This window comes from Camelina sativa, chromosome 17 (genome assembly GCF_030686135.1).
Source record: "Camelina sativa cultivar CO46 ecotype springtype chromosome 17, ASM3068613v1".
NCBI classification, from domain to species: Eukaryota; Viridiplantae; Streptophyta; class Magnoliopsida; order Brassicales; family Brassicaceae; genus Camelina; species Camelina sativa.
Window position 1 is genome coordinate 4,086,788 of NC_141896.1, and position 14,320 is coordinate 4,101,107.

At 36.1% G+C, this 14,320-nt stretch overlaps 3 protein-coding genes, 1 non-coding gene and 1 pseudogene across 5 annotated transcripts; 2 read left to right on the forward strand and 3 right to left on the reverse strand.

The window, feature by feature from the left end:
• Positions 1–74: 74 nt before the first annotated feature.
• Positions 75–2,275, reverse strand: LOC104755257 (serine/threonine-protein phosphatase PP2A-2 catalytic subunit). Its single transcript, XM_010477604.2, has 6 exons — positions 1,777–2,275; positions 1,271–1,385; positions 1,081–1,189; positions 914–991; positions 576–767; positions 75–476 (listed from the first exon to the last, which is right to left on the reverse strand). The coding sequence occupies exons 1-6, from the start codon at positions 2,027–2,029 to the stop codon at positions 303–305; spliced, it is 921 nt and encodes a 306-aa protein (XP_010475906.1). The 5' UTR covers positions 2,030–2,275; the 3' UTR covers positions 75–302.
• A 1,934-nt stretch (positions 2,276–4,209) lies between these two features.
• On the reverse strand, positions 4,210–4,281 carry TRNAP-AGG (transfer RNA proline (anticodon AGG)). The gene has a single exon. It is a non-coding gene; the product is annotated as a tRNA-Pro (tRNA).
• Positions 4,282–4,809: 528 nt separating this feature from the next.
• LOC104755259 (paired amphipathic helix protein Sin3-like 6) lies at positions 4,810–11,695 on the forward strand. Of its 2 annotated transcripts, none has more exons than XM_087495656.1 (20): positions 4,810–5,277; positions 5,475–5,556; positions 5,695–5,808; positions 5,957–6,137; positions 6,231–6,329; positions 6,430–6,573; positions 6,766–6,856; positions 7,247–7,470; positions 7,567–7,721; positions 7,965–8,092; positions 8,186–8,440; positions 8,701–9,194; positions 9,390–9,962; positions 10,051–10,139; positions 10,216–10,354; positions 10,455–10,607; positions 10,685–10,845; positions 10,961–11,072; positions 11,177–11,348; positions 11,443–11,695. In XM_087495656.1, exons 2-19 carry the CDS (start codon positions 5,477–5,479, stop codon positions 11,342–11,344), a joined length of 3,360 nt encoding a protein of 1,119 aa, XP_087351782.1. In that variant the 5' UTR covers positions 4,810–5,277; positions 5,475–5,476; the 3' UTR covers positions 11,345–11,348; positions 11,443–11,695. The 2 variants fall into 2 exon arrangements, 1 of the variants encoding a protein (XP_087351782.1); XR_015586958.1 differs by having other exon boundaries at positions 4,866–5,277; positions 10,685–10,872.
• Positions 11,696–12,144: 449 nt separating this feature from the next.
• LOC104759150 (B3 domain-containing protein At1g10455 pseudogene) lies at positions 12,145–12,609 on the forward strand (annotated as a pseudogene).
• A 228-nt stretch (positions 12,610–12,837) lies between these two features.
• On the reverse strand, positions 12,838–13,777 carry LOC104755260 (germin-like protein subfamily 1 member 1). Its single transcript, XM_010477606.2, is given in 3 exon segments — positions 12,838–13,048; positions 13,050–13,073; positions 13,075–13,777. Coding segments are annotated over 3 exon segments (654 nt in total). The 5' UTR covers positions 13,675–13,777; the 3' UTR covers positions 12,838–13,018.
• Positions 13,778–14,320: the final 543 nt, after the last annotated feature.

Consider the following 14,320-nt stretch of genomic DNA (forward strand, 5'->3'; position numbering starts at 1 on the left):
TATAAGAACGAAACTGAAATGAAAGTGGCATAATTCGAACTTCAAAGCTTGTATTCTTCGTATGTAGGCATGAATGAAAAAGACAACTCTATTTTATATATAAGCCTCTCCTACAAACTCTTCATAAATAGCAAATCACCTCAACAACAACAACAAAAAAATGATGTTTTCTTTCTTTTTAGGGGAAATTCGAACTCCACTTACAAAAAAAGAAAAGGGCACATCTACAATGATACATAAGCAAAGAAAACGAGAACTCCAAAAATTATATATGGTCGACACCAAAATAAAAACTAGAGAAATCACAAAAAATAATCAGGTGTCTTACGGGTAGTATCGGGTTCGACTTGTCGAGGAGCTGGATCGAACTGGAGGAAGTTCTGCTCCATGTTCTCTCCTATCTCTAAGATCGCTGCCATGTTTCCACACCGATAGCAATAGTTTGGTGCACTAAACACAGTCACCACATTCTTATCCTATTACCATAAAAAAGGAGAGAGATCAACAATTCAATCTGCAAGAGACAGACCATTCATATGCCGTAGAACCTTGAGCAGAGAGATGAATGTACATACCTGACACCAGTTGAAACCTTCCATGACAAGTTGATGCGCTCTTGATATGAGACTGAGTCCATTGTTGTGATTAAACTGAGCTGCGATATCCTGTCCAAATGTATAACCAGCACCTCGTGGAGATATTCCCCATCCACAACGATCATCGGGATCAGACCATAGTAAATCACACATTGGTCCTTCATGTGGAACCTACAGATAACACCATACATAGTTCAAAAAGACGACCAATAATATCTCAAGTAAAGAGAATATGCAGAGACCCAGGAAGATCTCATAACTCTTCCAATTAAGTCCAACCTAAGTAAGGCCTTACGCAGAGAAAAAGAAAGTTATACCTCTTGTATCCGATCCAAGCTTCTGATATTATCAAGGGTATCTAGAGACGGTGAAAGCCCTCCATGCAAACAGAAAACCTGTAATGGATAAAAATCTAATGAGTCAAAAGCTGTAACGAAAGAGAAAGATGTCTCAAACACCAACTGTGAAAAAGAACAACTCAAACCTGAGACTCTATGAGGGCTGTAAGAGGAAGATAATCAAAAAGGTCTGTAAAATACTTCCAGACATTAGCATTCCCGTACTTCCTCAAGCATTCGTCATAAAAACCATAGCTGAAACAGAGACGCAAAAACACACATCAGACTCAGAAGTAACAAAACATAATGCATACTAGAAAACAAGAGCTTACTTACACTTGGGTAATCTGCCGACTCTCGTGATTCCCTCGCAAGATTGTGAGTCTATCCCTGTATCGTACTTTCAATGCCACCAGTAGAGAAACTGTCTCTACTGAATAGTAACCACGGTCTGCAAAGAACAAAAGCAAGAAGAAACCAAACAAAACATTACTTATTAAACTGAAACTAGCTAAACCAGCAAACTTGAATCAGACTCACATGCTTTAGTAACTACAAAAAGCTGTCACCATCGTATATTAACACCATTGAATGGTTACAAATTCAAGATTCCAAAAGGCTTATAATTCATAGAAGCGTAATTATGAAAGTGAGCATCACAAAGGCTCTCTAAATTGGGAAATTTCAGTAACCTAAACACTCGAAAAGCAGAACACACAACAAGTAACTCACTTCAGATATTTAAATATAAAAGGTGATACTTTTCAAAGATTCAGCAATTTCCAAAAAAAAAACGCAGATCTAAAAAAGAAAGGGAGGGAAGAAGAAGAAGAAGGACAGACCTACATAGTCACCCATGAAGAGGTAGTTAGTATCAGGAGCGTTACCACCGATACGAAAGAGCTCAATAAGGTCATAAAACTGGCCGTGAATATCGCCGCAAACGGTAACAGGACACTTGACAGGCTGAACATTGTATTCCTCAACAAGGATCGCTCTCGCTTGATCGCACAACGTCCTCACATCCGCCTCCGATAACGGTTTACACTCCATCAGCTGCTCGATCTGACGGTCCAGATCTCCGTTGGACGGCATCTCTCGAAATACGCCACCACCCCCGATCCGATCCTAATATACTCACAGATGGATGAAGAAGATTAAATCGCCGCCGGAGATTGTATCCGCCAGGCTAAATATGTTCGAACCGGAGATCAAATCCTGTCTCTTTGGTCTTCCCTGTTCAGCTTCTCTTCTCTCTCTCTCGTAGCTGAGGGAAAAAAAATGGATATTTGTGTTTTGTTTGTTAGACCAACCAAACAACAAAAAAAGAGACACAAGTACAAATGTTTTATGACCCGGTTTAAGTTCGGTTTTTTCCTGTTAATTTTTTGATTTTTTTTTTTCCTGTATGATTCCGTTGGTTTTAAATTTAGTTACATTAGGATTGAGGCCAAACCGGATAGGATTTGGATTGTAATCGGTGACAAAGTCTCTAACTTGATTTTTCCAACATCCTTTTATCTCGGATGATCTTGCCATCACAACTTCAGAACCGTCTTCAACCACCAAAAAAATGAGGAAGTGGAACGCCAGAGTGGATGGTACGGAGCTGTACAATGTGAACATCAGCAAAAAAAGACATGTATGTTTTAGATATTGTTACTGTCTGTAACTGTCTTTCTTTTCATGATATATATTCATTGCGAACTGAGACTAAATATATTGAAATCTAACACTAAACGCAGGCAATTGATATATTGAGAGCTTCTTTGATGTCTTCCACTGATGTCAGTAAAGAATTTGTCAAAGAGAAGAACAAGGTGGTATTCGCGGATGTTGGTAAAGAATTTGTCGAGCAACTCTACAGAATCATGTCTATGCCAATGGGCACCGTGGTGAGTTTGCTGGATAAGGAGAATCGTACTCCAACTGGATGTTTGAGCAACTTGTGCAAGAGCGTGAGTGATATGGGCATTGATGATTTCCGGTTTGAGGAGTGCAAGCAGATGTTTGAGCGAATAGTAAAACCTCTATAAATTAACAATGTTGGGACCATAATATTTTATTAGTTTATAGTGATATTAATTTATCTATAAATTAATAATAATTATTTTATAGTGTAAATTAATAATTATTAATTTAGAGATACATACTTTAATTTTAAAAAAAAATTTAAAATTATGAATTGAGACAGTTTTAGCAAAATAAGATTAGACTATAGGATGTTATCAGTTTAGAATTGAATTTCTAATATTTAGAAAACATTATTGACAATAAATTACATATACTCTATAAAACTATCAAAATAAAAATGCTGCATATGTAGAAAATAGAAATTGAAAACTTAAAAAAAAAACTTAGCTATATTTTTGACATGTTATAAAATATTCTCGATCATTATAATTTGAAAATACGACATAAAAATTATTTATAGATATGAGTTTTAGAAGAAATTCAAAATTTTAAAACAAACATATATCAACATATATATATATATATATATTAACATAATTATTAATTTACGATATCATTAGGACCATATTTTACATTGGGATTTCAAAAAAATTATTATCTTATTATTTTATCAAATTTTGATATTTTTTACACTGATCCGACTTAGGACTAGCAAAATTTATTAATTTATAGTGTTTATTAATTTATAGAGTATTAATTTATAGAAGTTTTACTGTATGATGTTTCCAGTTACGAACGAACTGCAGTCCTTTTCTTTCTATAGTTTCTCGAACGTATTTTAAGGCCTTTGTTATGATGCTATCTAATAATAGGGATATGCATTTACCGGATTTTATTTAATTAACAGTTCTAGAATCGTATTGAAAAATGGTCGCTTATGTCATATTTTTGTGAGCTTTTGACTTTTCTCCAGTGGCATTTTAAGTTAACGATTTCAATACACCTACACAGACCAACCAAACAAAAAAAAGTGGGCAGTCTAAAAGAAACATAAGTACAAATGTTTTATGACCCGGTTTAAGTTCGGTTTCCCTGTTAATTTTTTGATAATTTTTCTTTTTCTTTTTCCTGTATGATATCGTTGGTTTTAAATTTAGTTACATTAGAATTGAGGCCAAACCGGATAGGGTTTGGATTGTAATCAGTGACACGTGGTGGTTGGAGTCAAGCTGTGTGTTTATAGTTTTAATTTGTGTAAACGACTAGTAATCGAGTTGAGGCTGCTAGTTCCTCGTCGAACAATGGGCCTGGACTGGAATAGGGTAAATAAAATTGCAAATAAAGGAGAAAAAAAATGAAAGGGGGCGTTCCGAGAATTGAACTCGGGACCTCTCGCACCCTAAGCGAGAATCATACCACTAGACCAAACGCCCGTTGATGCTAACGTATACGGTAAGGCTTTAAAGTACCTATTACTGAACCATTAATTTTCGTAGTCGACCGAACATTCTTCATTTTCTTACATATCATATCAATTGTAAGAAATTGTGACCAAGATTTTTTTTTAAGATAAAAATGAGGATATTATCTTTTACTTTTACTAAATTAATTATAAGTTTATAACTATTATGGAATAAAAAGTCGCAAACAAAATTATTAAAGTTTGTTAATATTATTTTTTTTAAATGTTGTATATAATTTTTGATTCTACATAATTATTACTTTTAGATTATTACCGTTTTTAGACTTCATAACATTGATAATTTTATGACATAAGTTACATTTTATCGCTGGCAAAAAAAAAAAAAAAAAGTTACATTTTATCTTACACTATGTAAATTTTCTTATCAATATGTACATGTTACCAATAGGAACCATATGTACCATCTTTTTACTGAATAAAAATGAAAACCTTAATTGTGACTTTGACTTGTATATATTTGGGGTCAAATAACATAATTGAAAAGCCAAAAATTTTGATTTGGAATAAAAAAAACACCCAAATGTGTAACCTTCCACTTCACTCCGAAGGTCTGATGATACAGACATGAAGATTTTTGTGTGTGTATATATAACAAGTTCCTCCTCCTCCTCCTCCTCTTCCTCGTTCCGTTGCCTTACCCTCTTCCCTCCGCACCCAAAACCCCCAGAGAGAGAGAAATAGATGTGAGATTGCTCCTAATCAGAAGCAATCTCACCTTTGGGATAACCTATTTTCAACTTTTTTCTTCCCGGTGACTCAAAAAACAAAGCTTCTTTTGCTTTTCATTTCACAAAGGGTTCTCGTTCTAAATCCTTCTACTTGAAAACTCCGGCGGCTAACGTTTTCGCCGATCTTGTCACTTCACTTTCGAAGTTTCATCTTCTAACCAAGGAAACAAAAGAAGCTCCTGTTCACCTTTTGAGTAACGTGATCCGTTCTAACAAAGGTTTTTAAAATCAAAATCTCTGATTTCTTTTTTTTTTTTTTTTTCCATTTTTGTTCGATTTTTCCGATGATAGATCTATTAGTAGGGTTAACGATTCTGTTCTGTTTCTATGTACTTGGATTTATTTTTCAGGGTTCTTCGTTTTGTTTGGCTGCTAAAAAAAAAAACCTGATTTTTTTTTTTTTTCTTGGAAGCAGAGATGAAGAGACTTAGAGACGGTGTTCAACCTGAACCTCAACCTCAAAAGCGAAGGACTGAGGTTTCATCTCGAGGAGAAACGTAAATCTCTCTTTTTTTCAATTTCGATTTTGTTCTGTGGTCATTAAGTTGAAACAAATCTTCTTCAGTGTAAGTTAGCTAGAGTTTTGAATATGCTTCTAAAGTGTTTTAAGTTACATTTGTTTTTGTGCAATGCAGACCTAAAACCCTTGATGCCCTGACGTATCTCAAATCTGTTAAGGAAATTTTTCATGACAATAAAGAGAAATATGAGTCATTCCTTGAGCTCATGAAGGACTTTAAAGCTCAGAGGTATATTTTTACTTCGCTCTTCTCTTCTCTTCTCGTTTTTGGTTTCATTCTATCTTGTTTATAGAGGTCACAGAAGGAATGCGTGTATTTGTGAAATGTCACAATGTGAACTGCGTGTGTTTATGGTCTCTTATGTTGTTGCTTGCAGAATCGACACTGAAGGTGTCATAGAAAGGATTAAAGAATTGTTCAAGGGTTACAAGAACCTACTTTTAGGTTTTAATACTTTCTTGCCCAAAGGGTATAAAATAACCCTTCAACCGGAGGAAGAGAAACCTAAGGTCCGGGTGGATTTCAAAGACGCTATCGGTTTTGTCACCAAGATTAAGGTTTGTATGTGATGTGGTAAATGACGTTCTACGGTATATGTTGATTTTTTTTTTTATCAGTTAAGGTTTACTGGTGTGTTTCTTATTTTGCAGACGAGGTTCGGAGATGATGAACGTGCGTACAAAAGTTTTCTAGACATCCTGAATATGTATAGAAAGGAAAGAAAGTCCATCTCTGAGGTCTACAAAGAGGTATGTTTATTGTTAATGCACAGACTGTTAATTCTTCAAACTTTCTGCTTCACATGTTACTTGTTAGAGAGACAGTTCTCTGATATTGTCTGTTGTGTAGGTTACCATGTTATTCAAGGGTCATGAAGATCTGCTCATGGAGTTCGTTAATTTCTTACCTAATTGTCCAGAACCAGCTGCTTCAGCAAAGAAGGCAGTACAGCGTCACAAGGGCACTGCAACTTCTCCCATGCATTCTGATAAGGTTACTCTTATTCATCTTTGTAAAGATAGCAAGATTGCAGTTAGTAAGGTTTTAATGGTAGCAGAAATCCGTTATGGCCATACATCCTTTCCTACACTTTTTTATGAGTTTCATAAATTAAGATCAAGATAAAATATGCATTTTACATAGGGTTTTTTTGAGGGAGAAGTTGATACACTCTTATTTACACAGAAACTAAAACTGCGATGTAAGCTTGAGGATAATTCTGAACACTCTGACCAACGAGAAGATGGTGATGAGAACCTTGTCGCTTGTTCCCCTGGTAATTCTCTGGGTCTGTTACATTTTTTCTATAGTTCAGCTTTATGATTGTGAAAATGTCTTCCATTATCTAGTGAATACAATATAAGCAAACAAGTCTTCTCTGTCACAAATGTGCCATCATTTTGAATACTGTGACCATGGTCAATTTTTTGTTTGTTTATGACTTAAGTAGTCAGTGGTATGTATCTTGGTTCTGGTGTTCAATTATGTTTAACTTTTTGCATAATTTTTCTCTTCATTTTTATTTGCTGATCATACCCAATCTTAACCTTTTGCAGAATCCTTCTCTTCATTTTTGTTATACTGTGATCATACCCAATCTTGTTTTTGTTAATGGTTTAAGTGGTCAGTAATTTATATCTGGTAATGAGGTAGTTAATTTTTGCAGACTCCCTTGTCAAAGAAGGTCATCCAGGAGATTTTCAAGATGATGAAAATAGAGAAGATACTGAAACAGATACAGCAGATAGAACTGAAAAAAGTGCAGCATCTGGCAGTAAAGATATCGGAAATCACAAACCCACCACCCCGTATGTGGGAACACCTATAAATGAACTTGATCTCTCTGAATGCACTCAGTGTACGCCAAGTTATCGGCTCCTGCCAAAGGATGTGGGTTTTTCCTTAAACAATATTTTTCTATTACACTTTAATTTACTGTATCATTTTGTTCTCTTATAATCATATGGTTGGTCTTTTCCCATGCAGTATGCAGTTGAGATTCCAAGCTACAGAAATACACTTGGTAAAAAGACACTCAATGACCACCTGGTATCTGTCACCTCCGGGAGTGAAGATTACTCATTCAGTCATATGCGCAAAAACCAGTATGAAGAAAGCTTATTTCGGTGTGAGGATGATAGGTATGATCTGGTAGTTTGATGGAAAATCTCGTTATCCACCTTGTATACAGTATAGTAGGCTCATATATCCTCGTTCTATGACCATATAGATTTTCTCCTATTACTTTGGCATGCTTAGTTTATCTTTTATGTGGTAGGGACTTCTCTCCTTTAATATAGTTTGTCTGGAACCTATCATGTAGAAATGGTGATTCTTTGTTGTTGATAGAATCCCTCAGTTTAACATTCCTAATGCGTGTTCAGGTATGAAATGGACATGTTACTAGGATCTGTAAGTTCAGCAATCACACACGTGGAAAGCCTTCTGGAAAAGATGAACAACAACACTATCTCAGTAGACACTAATATATGTATCGAGAAACACTTATCAGGTAAGTTGTTAGTTTGGAACAAATCTAGTTTGGCTATATTGTCTGTTCTTCATTCATTTGTGCTATAACACTCTATGTGATTGTATCTAATAGCTATGAACTTAAGATGCATTGAGCGGTTATACGGTGATAATGGGCTTGATGTCATGGATCTTTTGAAGAAGAACATGCATAGTGCTTTACCGGTGATACTGACGCGCTTGAAGCAGAAGCAAGAAGAATGGGCAAGGTGCCACTCTGATTTCCAGAAAGTTTGGGCTGAAGTATATGCTAAGAATCACCACAAGTCACTAGATCATCGTAGTTTCTATTTCAAGCAGCAGGACTCTAAGAACTTGAGCACAAAATGTAAGCTTCTTTATTAAAATTCTACTTATTAAGTTCATTATGTGAAAATCTCAACCTACTTTAGGATTAATAAAGCCACATCCATTAGCAACTTCTTTCTCAATCTCGTCATTTTGAAGAGAGGATGGTGAAGCGAGAGAAAGTGTTGTTTTTTTTTTAATAATAGATTGCTGATTATGAGAGGAGAGTGAAACCATATTTTGTATTTATTTCGGAGTTACAGTTTTGCATCAATGCCATTGTTTCGTTGTGGAATACAGGTTTAGTGGCAGAGATAAAAGATATCAGTGAGAAAAAGCATCAAGAAGATCTGCTTCAAACTATTGCTGTTAGAACTATGCCCTCTTTTACTCCGGATTTGGAGTTTGATTATTGTGATACACAAATTCACGAGGATTTATATCTGCTAATCAAGTATTACTGTGAAGAAATATGTGCCACTGAACAATCAGATAAGGTAATGAAGCTGTGGATAACCTTTTTGGAGCCCATGTTTGGCACTCTTTCGAGGTCTCAAGGTGACCTTGCTATGGAAGATGTATCAAAGTTGAAAACCAACCAAGAATTGCATGATGCATGCGTGGCAGTGAAGGACAGCTCTTCTGGGTCAAAGGGTAAACATCCAATATCCCCAAAACTGCTGAAAGATAATCCAACAATGCAAGGAAGCTCGCCTGGGAAAGATGTCTCAGCCAATATAATGAAAGCTGCTCAGCATGATAAACTGCAAGATGATACAGATATGTCTTATGAGGTAACCCCTTGTGTGTGTGGAATTGTTTTTAAACTCAGGTTGTATGCACTTCAGTTGTGATGAAATTAAATAAGAGGTTTCCTTTCTTAGTTATCAAATTGACACCTTGATGAGCAATCAGTAGAGACCAGTCATCAGTATATTTATTTACGAAACTTTATTGATGTTTACCTAATTTTGGTTCATTGTCCGCAGGTTAGTCAGTCTACCAAACTTGTGTCAGCCAGAAACGATCAGATAATGGAGGATGTATCAGTGGGAAATCATGAGGCTGAGCGAGAAGAGGGTGAATTATCTCCCACTAACAGTTGTGAGCAAGGCAACTTTGATGTTAGCGGACAAAATGGCCTCAAGCCTTTACAAAGGGTGATGGACAATGTAACAAGCAATACAGACCAGCAAAGTTGTGATAAAAAGGGAGCATATTGCACTGAAACGGGAACAAAGGGAAATACTCACCCTGAAGATGACGAAAATTGTCACAAGTTATCAGAGGATAATGAGACCGCCTCTGAAAAGGTTGTTTCAGGAACCAAGTCTGGTTGTCATGAAAAGCATAAGGAGCGTATTAGTGTGGCTGGAGAGGTGGCTAATGGAAAAGAAGGTGAAGATGGATCATTTGCATTTACAGAGCGGTTTCTGCAAACTGTAAAACCTGTTGCCAAGCATGTGTCTTTGCCACTGCAAGCTAGTGAAACTTGCTCTCAGAATGATTCTCGAGTTTTTTACGGGAATGATTCTTATTATGTGCTATTTAGGCTTCATCAAGTAAGGAATTTTTTGAATCAAGTTTCTCAAGTCGTTAATATTCTTGCTATTTTTCTCCTCTCGTGTTAATCTTCTGCTAATTTTCCAGATGTTGTATGAGAGAATACAATCAGCAAAGAAACATTCAGAAAAGAAGTGGAAGGCTCCGGATAACACAACTCCTGATTCTTATCCCAGGTGATTTATCTTCCAATTTAATGTCTTTGTACTGAAAAATGGTTCGTTACTGATTTTGGAAGCATAACACTTTTAGGTTCATAGATGCACTGTATAATTTACTTGACGGCTCTAGTGACAATACAAAGTTTGAAGATGAATGCCGAGCTATTTTTGGAGCACAGTCATATGTTCTTTTCACATTGGACAAGTTAGTTCAGAAGTTTGTTAAGCATGTAAGCAAAATTAGTGTATTGTCATCTCAACCCTCAACTTCCATTTCTCTTTTTTTATCTGACTCTTTCTTGACATTGGGATGGTTTGGATATGCTTCAGCTGCATGCTGTTGCAGCTGATGAGACAGACACCAAGCTTCGACAACTACATGCGTATGAGAACTACAGAAAACTGGGGAGATTCGTTGATCTAGTGTATCATGAGAATGCACGTGCCCTCCTCCATGAGGCAAACATATACCGGATCAGATATGTAGGTTTCTCTTAACTACGCATCTTTGTCCATTCAAATTCCATAATGTACTCTTATAACTTTGGAACTGATTGCAGTCATCAGCAAAAACACGTCTCTCTATTCAGCTTATGAACTGCGGGAATAACCAGCCTGAAGTAGCTGGTGTAGCCATGGAGCCGGATTTTGCAAATTATCTACAAAAAAAGTTTCTGACATCCGTCAATGATGATGAGAATCATGGACTGTTTTTGAAAAGGTGAAGGAAGTATGATAAAAGCATATGGTGTGTATGTGTAACATATATATATATATATATATATATATATATATATTCTTTAGGTCCACAGTAACATTTAACCATACTCGTGCAGGAACAAGGAGAAATTCACTCGTGTAAATGAATCTTCGGGGGATACAATTGCAATGGAAGGATTGAGTATTATTAACGAGATTGAATGTAAAATGGCTTGCAGTTCTTCAAAGGTACAACATATAATGAAACTCTTTTGTGTTGAGAAAACTTGCTGTCTAAATTGTTCATTCGTGGATGGCTGAACCTTACTTTGCCAATGATTAAACTGCTGTAGGTGAAGTATGTAGCAAACACATCAGATCTTTTGTATAGAAGCAAACAGGGGAAACCGAATTCAAAGGGACCGAGGCTTAAAAGAGTTAGTGAAATTTCGAAAGAGAGAAGAATATCGCGGTTTCACATTATGCTGAATTGCAAACTTTGTGGTTTGCATCCTATATAAACTGGTACGTACTCTATTCTTCCATTAAATTTTCCCTAGGCCGTGAGAATTTCCTTGATGTATTGCTTCTACATTTGCGATACTTAATCTTGTTTCAGGTGTGTTAGTGTTGAGGTTCCTGATGGTAGCGGCTCTTATGGCTCTTAGAGGTTATGCAAAGCTTTTGGTGGTGGAGAAGTTTACTTGTTTTTGACGTGACATGAACTAGGATCTTATAGCTCATGATTCACTAGGCCACATTTGTTTTGTTTTGCGTTTTGCGTTTGGAGCCTTAATTTTGGTGTATAGTTTTATCAGATATATGATACGAAAGTTGCCAAAATCCAAGACTCTAATTTTGTTCATTCATCATATACTTCCTTTTACATTTTATCTTAGAGAATGTGGAATAGCTTTTGGATGAAAAGAAAAAATAACCTAAATCAACTAAAATGTAAATCGAACGTAGCACCGTTCAATATCCGATGACCAGTCCGGATCGGATCACCCAATCCAAAAGTTATTAAAAAAAAAAAAAAAAAAAGGTTATCGACTAGCGTAAAGGTAAAATAAAAGCTTTTCCCACAATAGACTTTAAAACAGAGTTGTGCATTTTAAAAGTATAGATATAACTACCACCACCATGCCTAAAACTATTAATTAACGAGAGATTTTAATAATGTAAATTAATTTCAATTTTTAATAATAGAAGACACGCGTAGACCAACACCTAGTTAGCCTATATATGTAAAGCCATATTTGCCAAACTTGTAAGTACTTATAACATTACAAAGGCTTTCTATACTAACAAACTAGTCAAAATGGCACACTATGTCAATCTAGAATTGAGTCTAAGCCAATATGAAGATCCTTGGGTTCTAAAGAAGAGGCTAACTGACTCTGATGTTTGCATTAAGTCTCAGCTCTGTTTACCGAAACAACTGATGGAGCAGTTTATAGTACCGGAGATGGGCAATGATCTTGTCCAGAAATTGGCACCTGGCGTTGAGGTCAAAGTCAGAGATGTTGACCGTATTAACCATTCTTACACCGTAACTCTTAAACTACGCAAAGACGGCCAGTATCTTTTCGGAAAAGGATGGAACCTCTTAAAAAATTCCAAGGGTTTAATAAAAGGAGATTTTATTGGGCTCTATTGGGATAAGTTGGAAGGAGAATTCAAGTTCAAGCATCTCAAAACTCAAATGCCTAGTAGTAGTAGTAGTAGTGGTAAAGGGGAAACTTCGACGCAGGGGAACGAAGGAGAAACAAATACTCAAGTATAACACAACCATCACATAATTAAAGACAAAAAGAAAGATTAATTAACCTTAAAGTATATATATTGTGGAAATGTACACACATATGCATGCATATATAGGATCATTACTTAGAGATTGCATACTAGAAAGTAGAAACTAGAAAGGTAGACTAATTATAGACATGCTTTGGTCGTTTACTCGTGTTATCCTCGCAGTCGCAGCACAATGATAAATAATAAAATATGCTTCTCGTTATGAGTTTAATCAATAAATCTTTCACATTCCAAAAACATTTCATACAGTTAACAAGATAGCTAAAGAATGGCAGGAAAACCTCAATTTGGAATTGAGTTTATATTCATTTTTAGCGAAATTTGTATAATTTTAAGTTAGTCATATATACGTTCATATAGTTATAGGTTGTTCACATATTTTAGCCTTCATGACTTTTGCGGATCCTAGCAAACATCATGGCCGTTAATATCGTAAAGCACTCTTCAAAACCTCTTCTGGAATCGGAGACTTTGAAATAAAAGACGACAAAGACACAATCTGAGTCCCAGGGTTCTGACTACTCAGCCCAGATACTGCCAAAGCTGAACTCACCGTATCAATGTTATAGAGAAAATGGACCAGCCCTTTGGGAAACACGAATGTCTCACCCGGATGAAGCTCCTGGGTAAAGACCCGACCCGACGTATCCACGAACCCTACGAGAAGCACACCGTCGAGGCAGACCGTCACTTCTGAGGCACGTGGGTGCATGTGCGGTGGAACGATGCCGGAGGCCCCGAAGTCGAGCCGGGCCATTGTGAGGCCCATCGTGTTGAGACCTGGAAGGTTGGCGGTCGTGGTGACAGTGACGTTGATCATAAACGGTTTGACCTGAGTGTTTCCGCGTCTGGATAATGCGGAGGTTTTAAAGTCGGAGACGGTGGCTTGTGTCGGATCTTTGCAAAGTACACCGTTGAGAAAGATTTGTTGGTGAGGTGAAGGAGGAGGAGAAACGCAGTAGTCTTGGAGCGAGTCCGGGTCAGATTTTACCCCAACCATCAGAAATGTGAACGTTAATAGTAAGTTAAAAAGCATAGTGAGGGAGAAGTGAAAGTTGAGTTAGAGTTTGTAAATAATGAACTTGAGAGTAAATGATGTTTTAATAAGTAATTTTTTATATCTTCTGCTTGCTTTACAACTTTCTATAGTATATATGTTTATCCTTTATATTCAAAGTTTGGATATATATATGCATACTCTTTCTTTGTGTTACAACGTTCATTGTGTAAACCAAGAAAATAAGTTTCATTGTAGTGCTGCAGAATTTTAATTTAAGCAAAAGTCATTAGTAAGATTTTATTAGCCGTTAAGCAAAGAAAAAATAAAACTTCCCTTCATGCAATGGCCTTTATCATACAATACGATCACTTTAAAGAAAAAACGTAAATTTTTGAAGATCCGATCGGTAGCACTAAACAGTATTCTCAGAACCGGTGGAACTAGTTAGCCATGTTTAGATAGGACGAAACACAAGGTTTTTGTTGCTAATATATTGATGTTAATATAGTGATCGATGGTGCATGTAAAAGAGTTATCTAACAATCTTGATTATATAACAGTGTATAGTATCTTGACAACATGTCTATTAAAATTATGTGTTTGACCCATAATAATTTTACAAGGATTGGGTTGATCAATAAAATGTGATTTTTCAATACATGTTAATCAAAAGGACGAAACA

Coding starts and splice junctions, on each gene's coding strand:
- LOC104755259 (XM_087495656.1), top strand. CDS start 5,477: ATGAAGAGACTTAGAGACGGTGTTCAACCTGAACCTCAACCTCAAAAG. Junction 7,722..7,964: donor TTTCGGTGTGAGGATGATAG/GTATGATCTGGT, acceptor ATGCGTGTTCAG/GTATGAAATGGACATGTTAC. Junction 9,963..10,050: donor TGCTATTTAGGCTTCATCAA/GTAAGGAATTTT, acceptor CTAATTTTCCAG/ATGTTGTATGAGAGAATACA.
- LOC104755257 (XM_010477604.2), bottom strand. CDS start 2,029: ATGCCGTCCAACGGAGATCTGGACCGTCAGATCGAGCAGCTGATGGAG. Junction 768..913: donor GCTTGGATCGGATACAAGAG/GTATAACTTTCT, acceptor TGTTATCTGTAG/GTTCCACATGAAGGACCAAT. Junction 477..575: donor AAGGTTTCAACTGGTGTCAG/GTATGTACATTC, acceptor TTATGGTAATAG/GATAAGAATGTGGTGACTGT.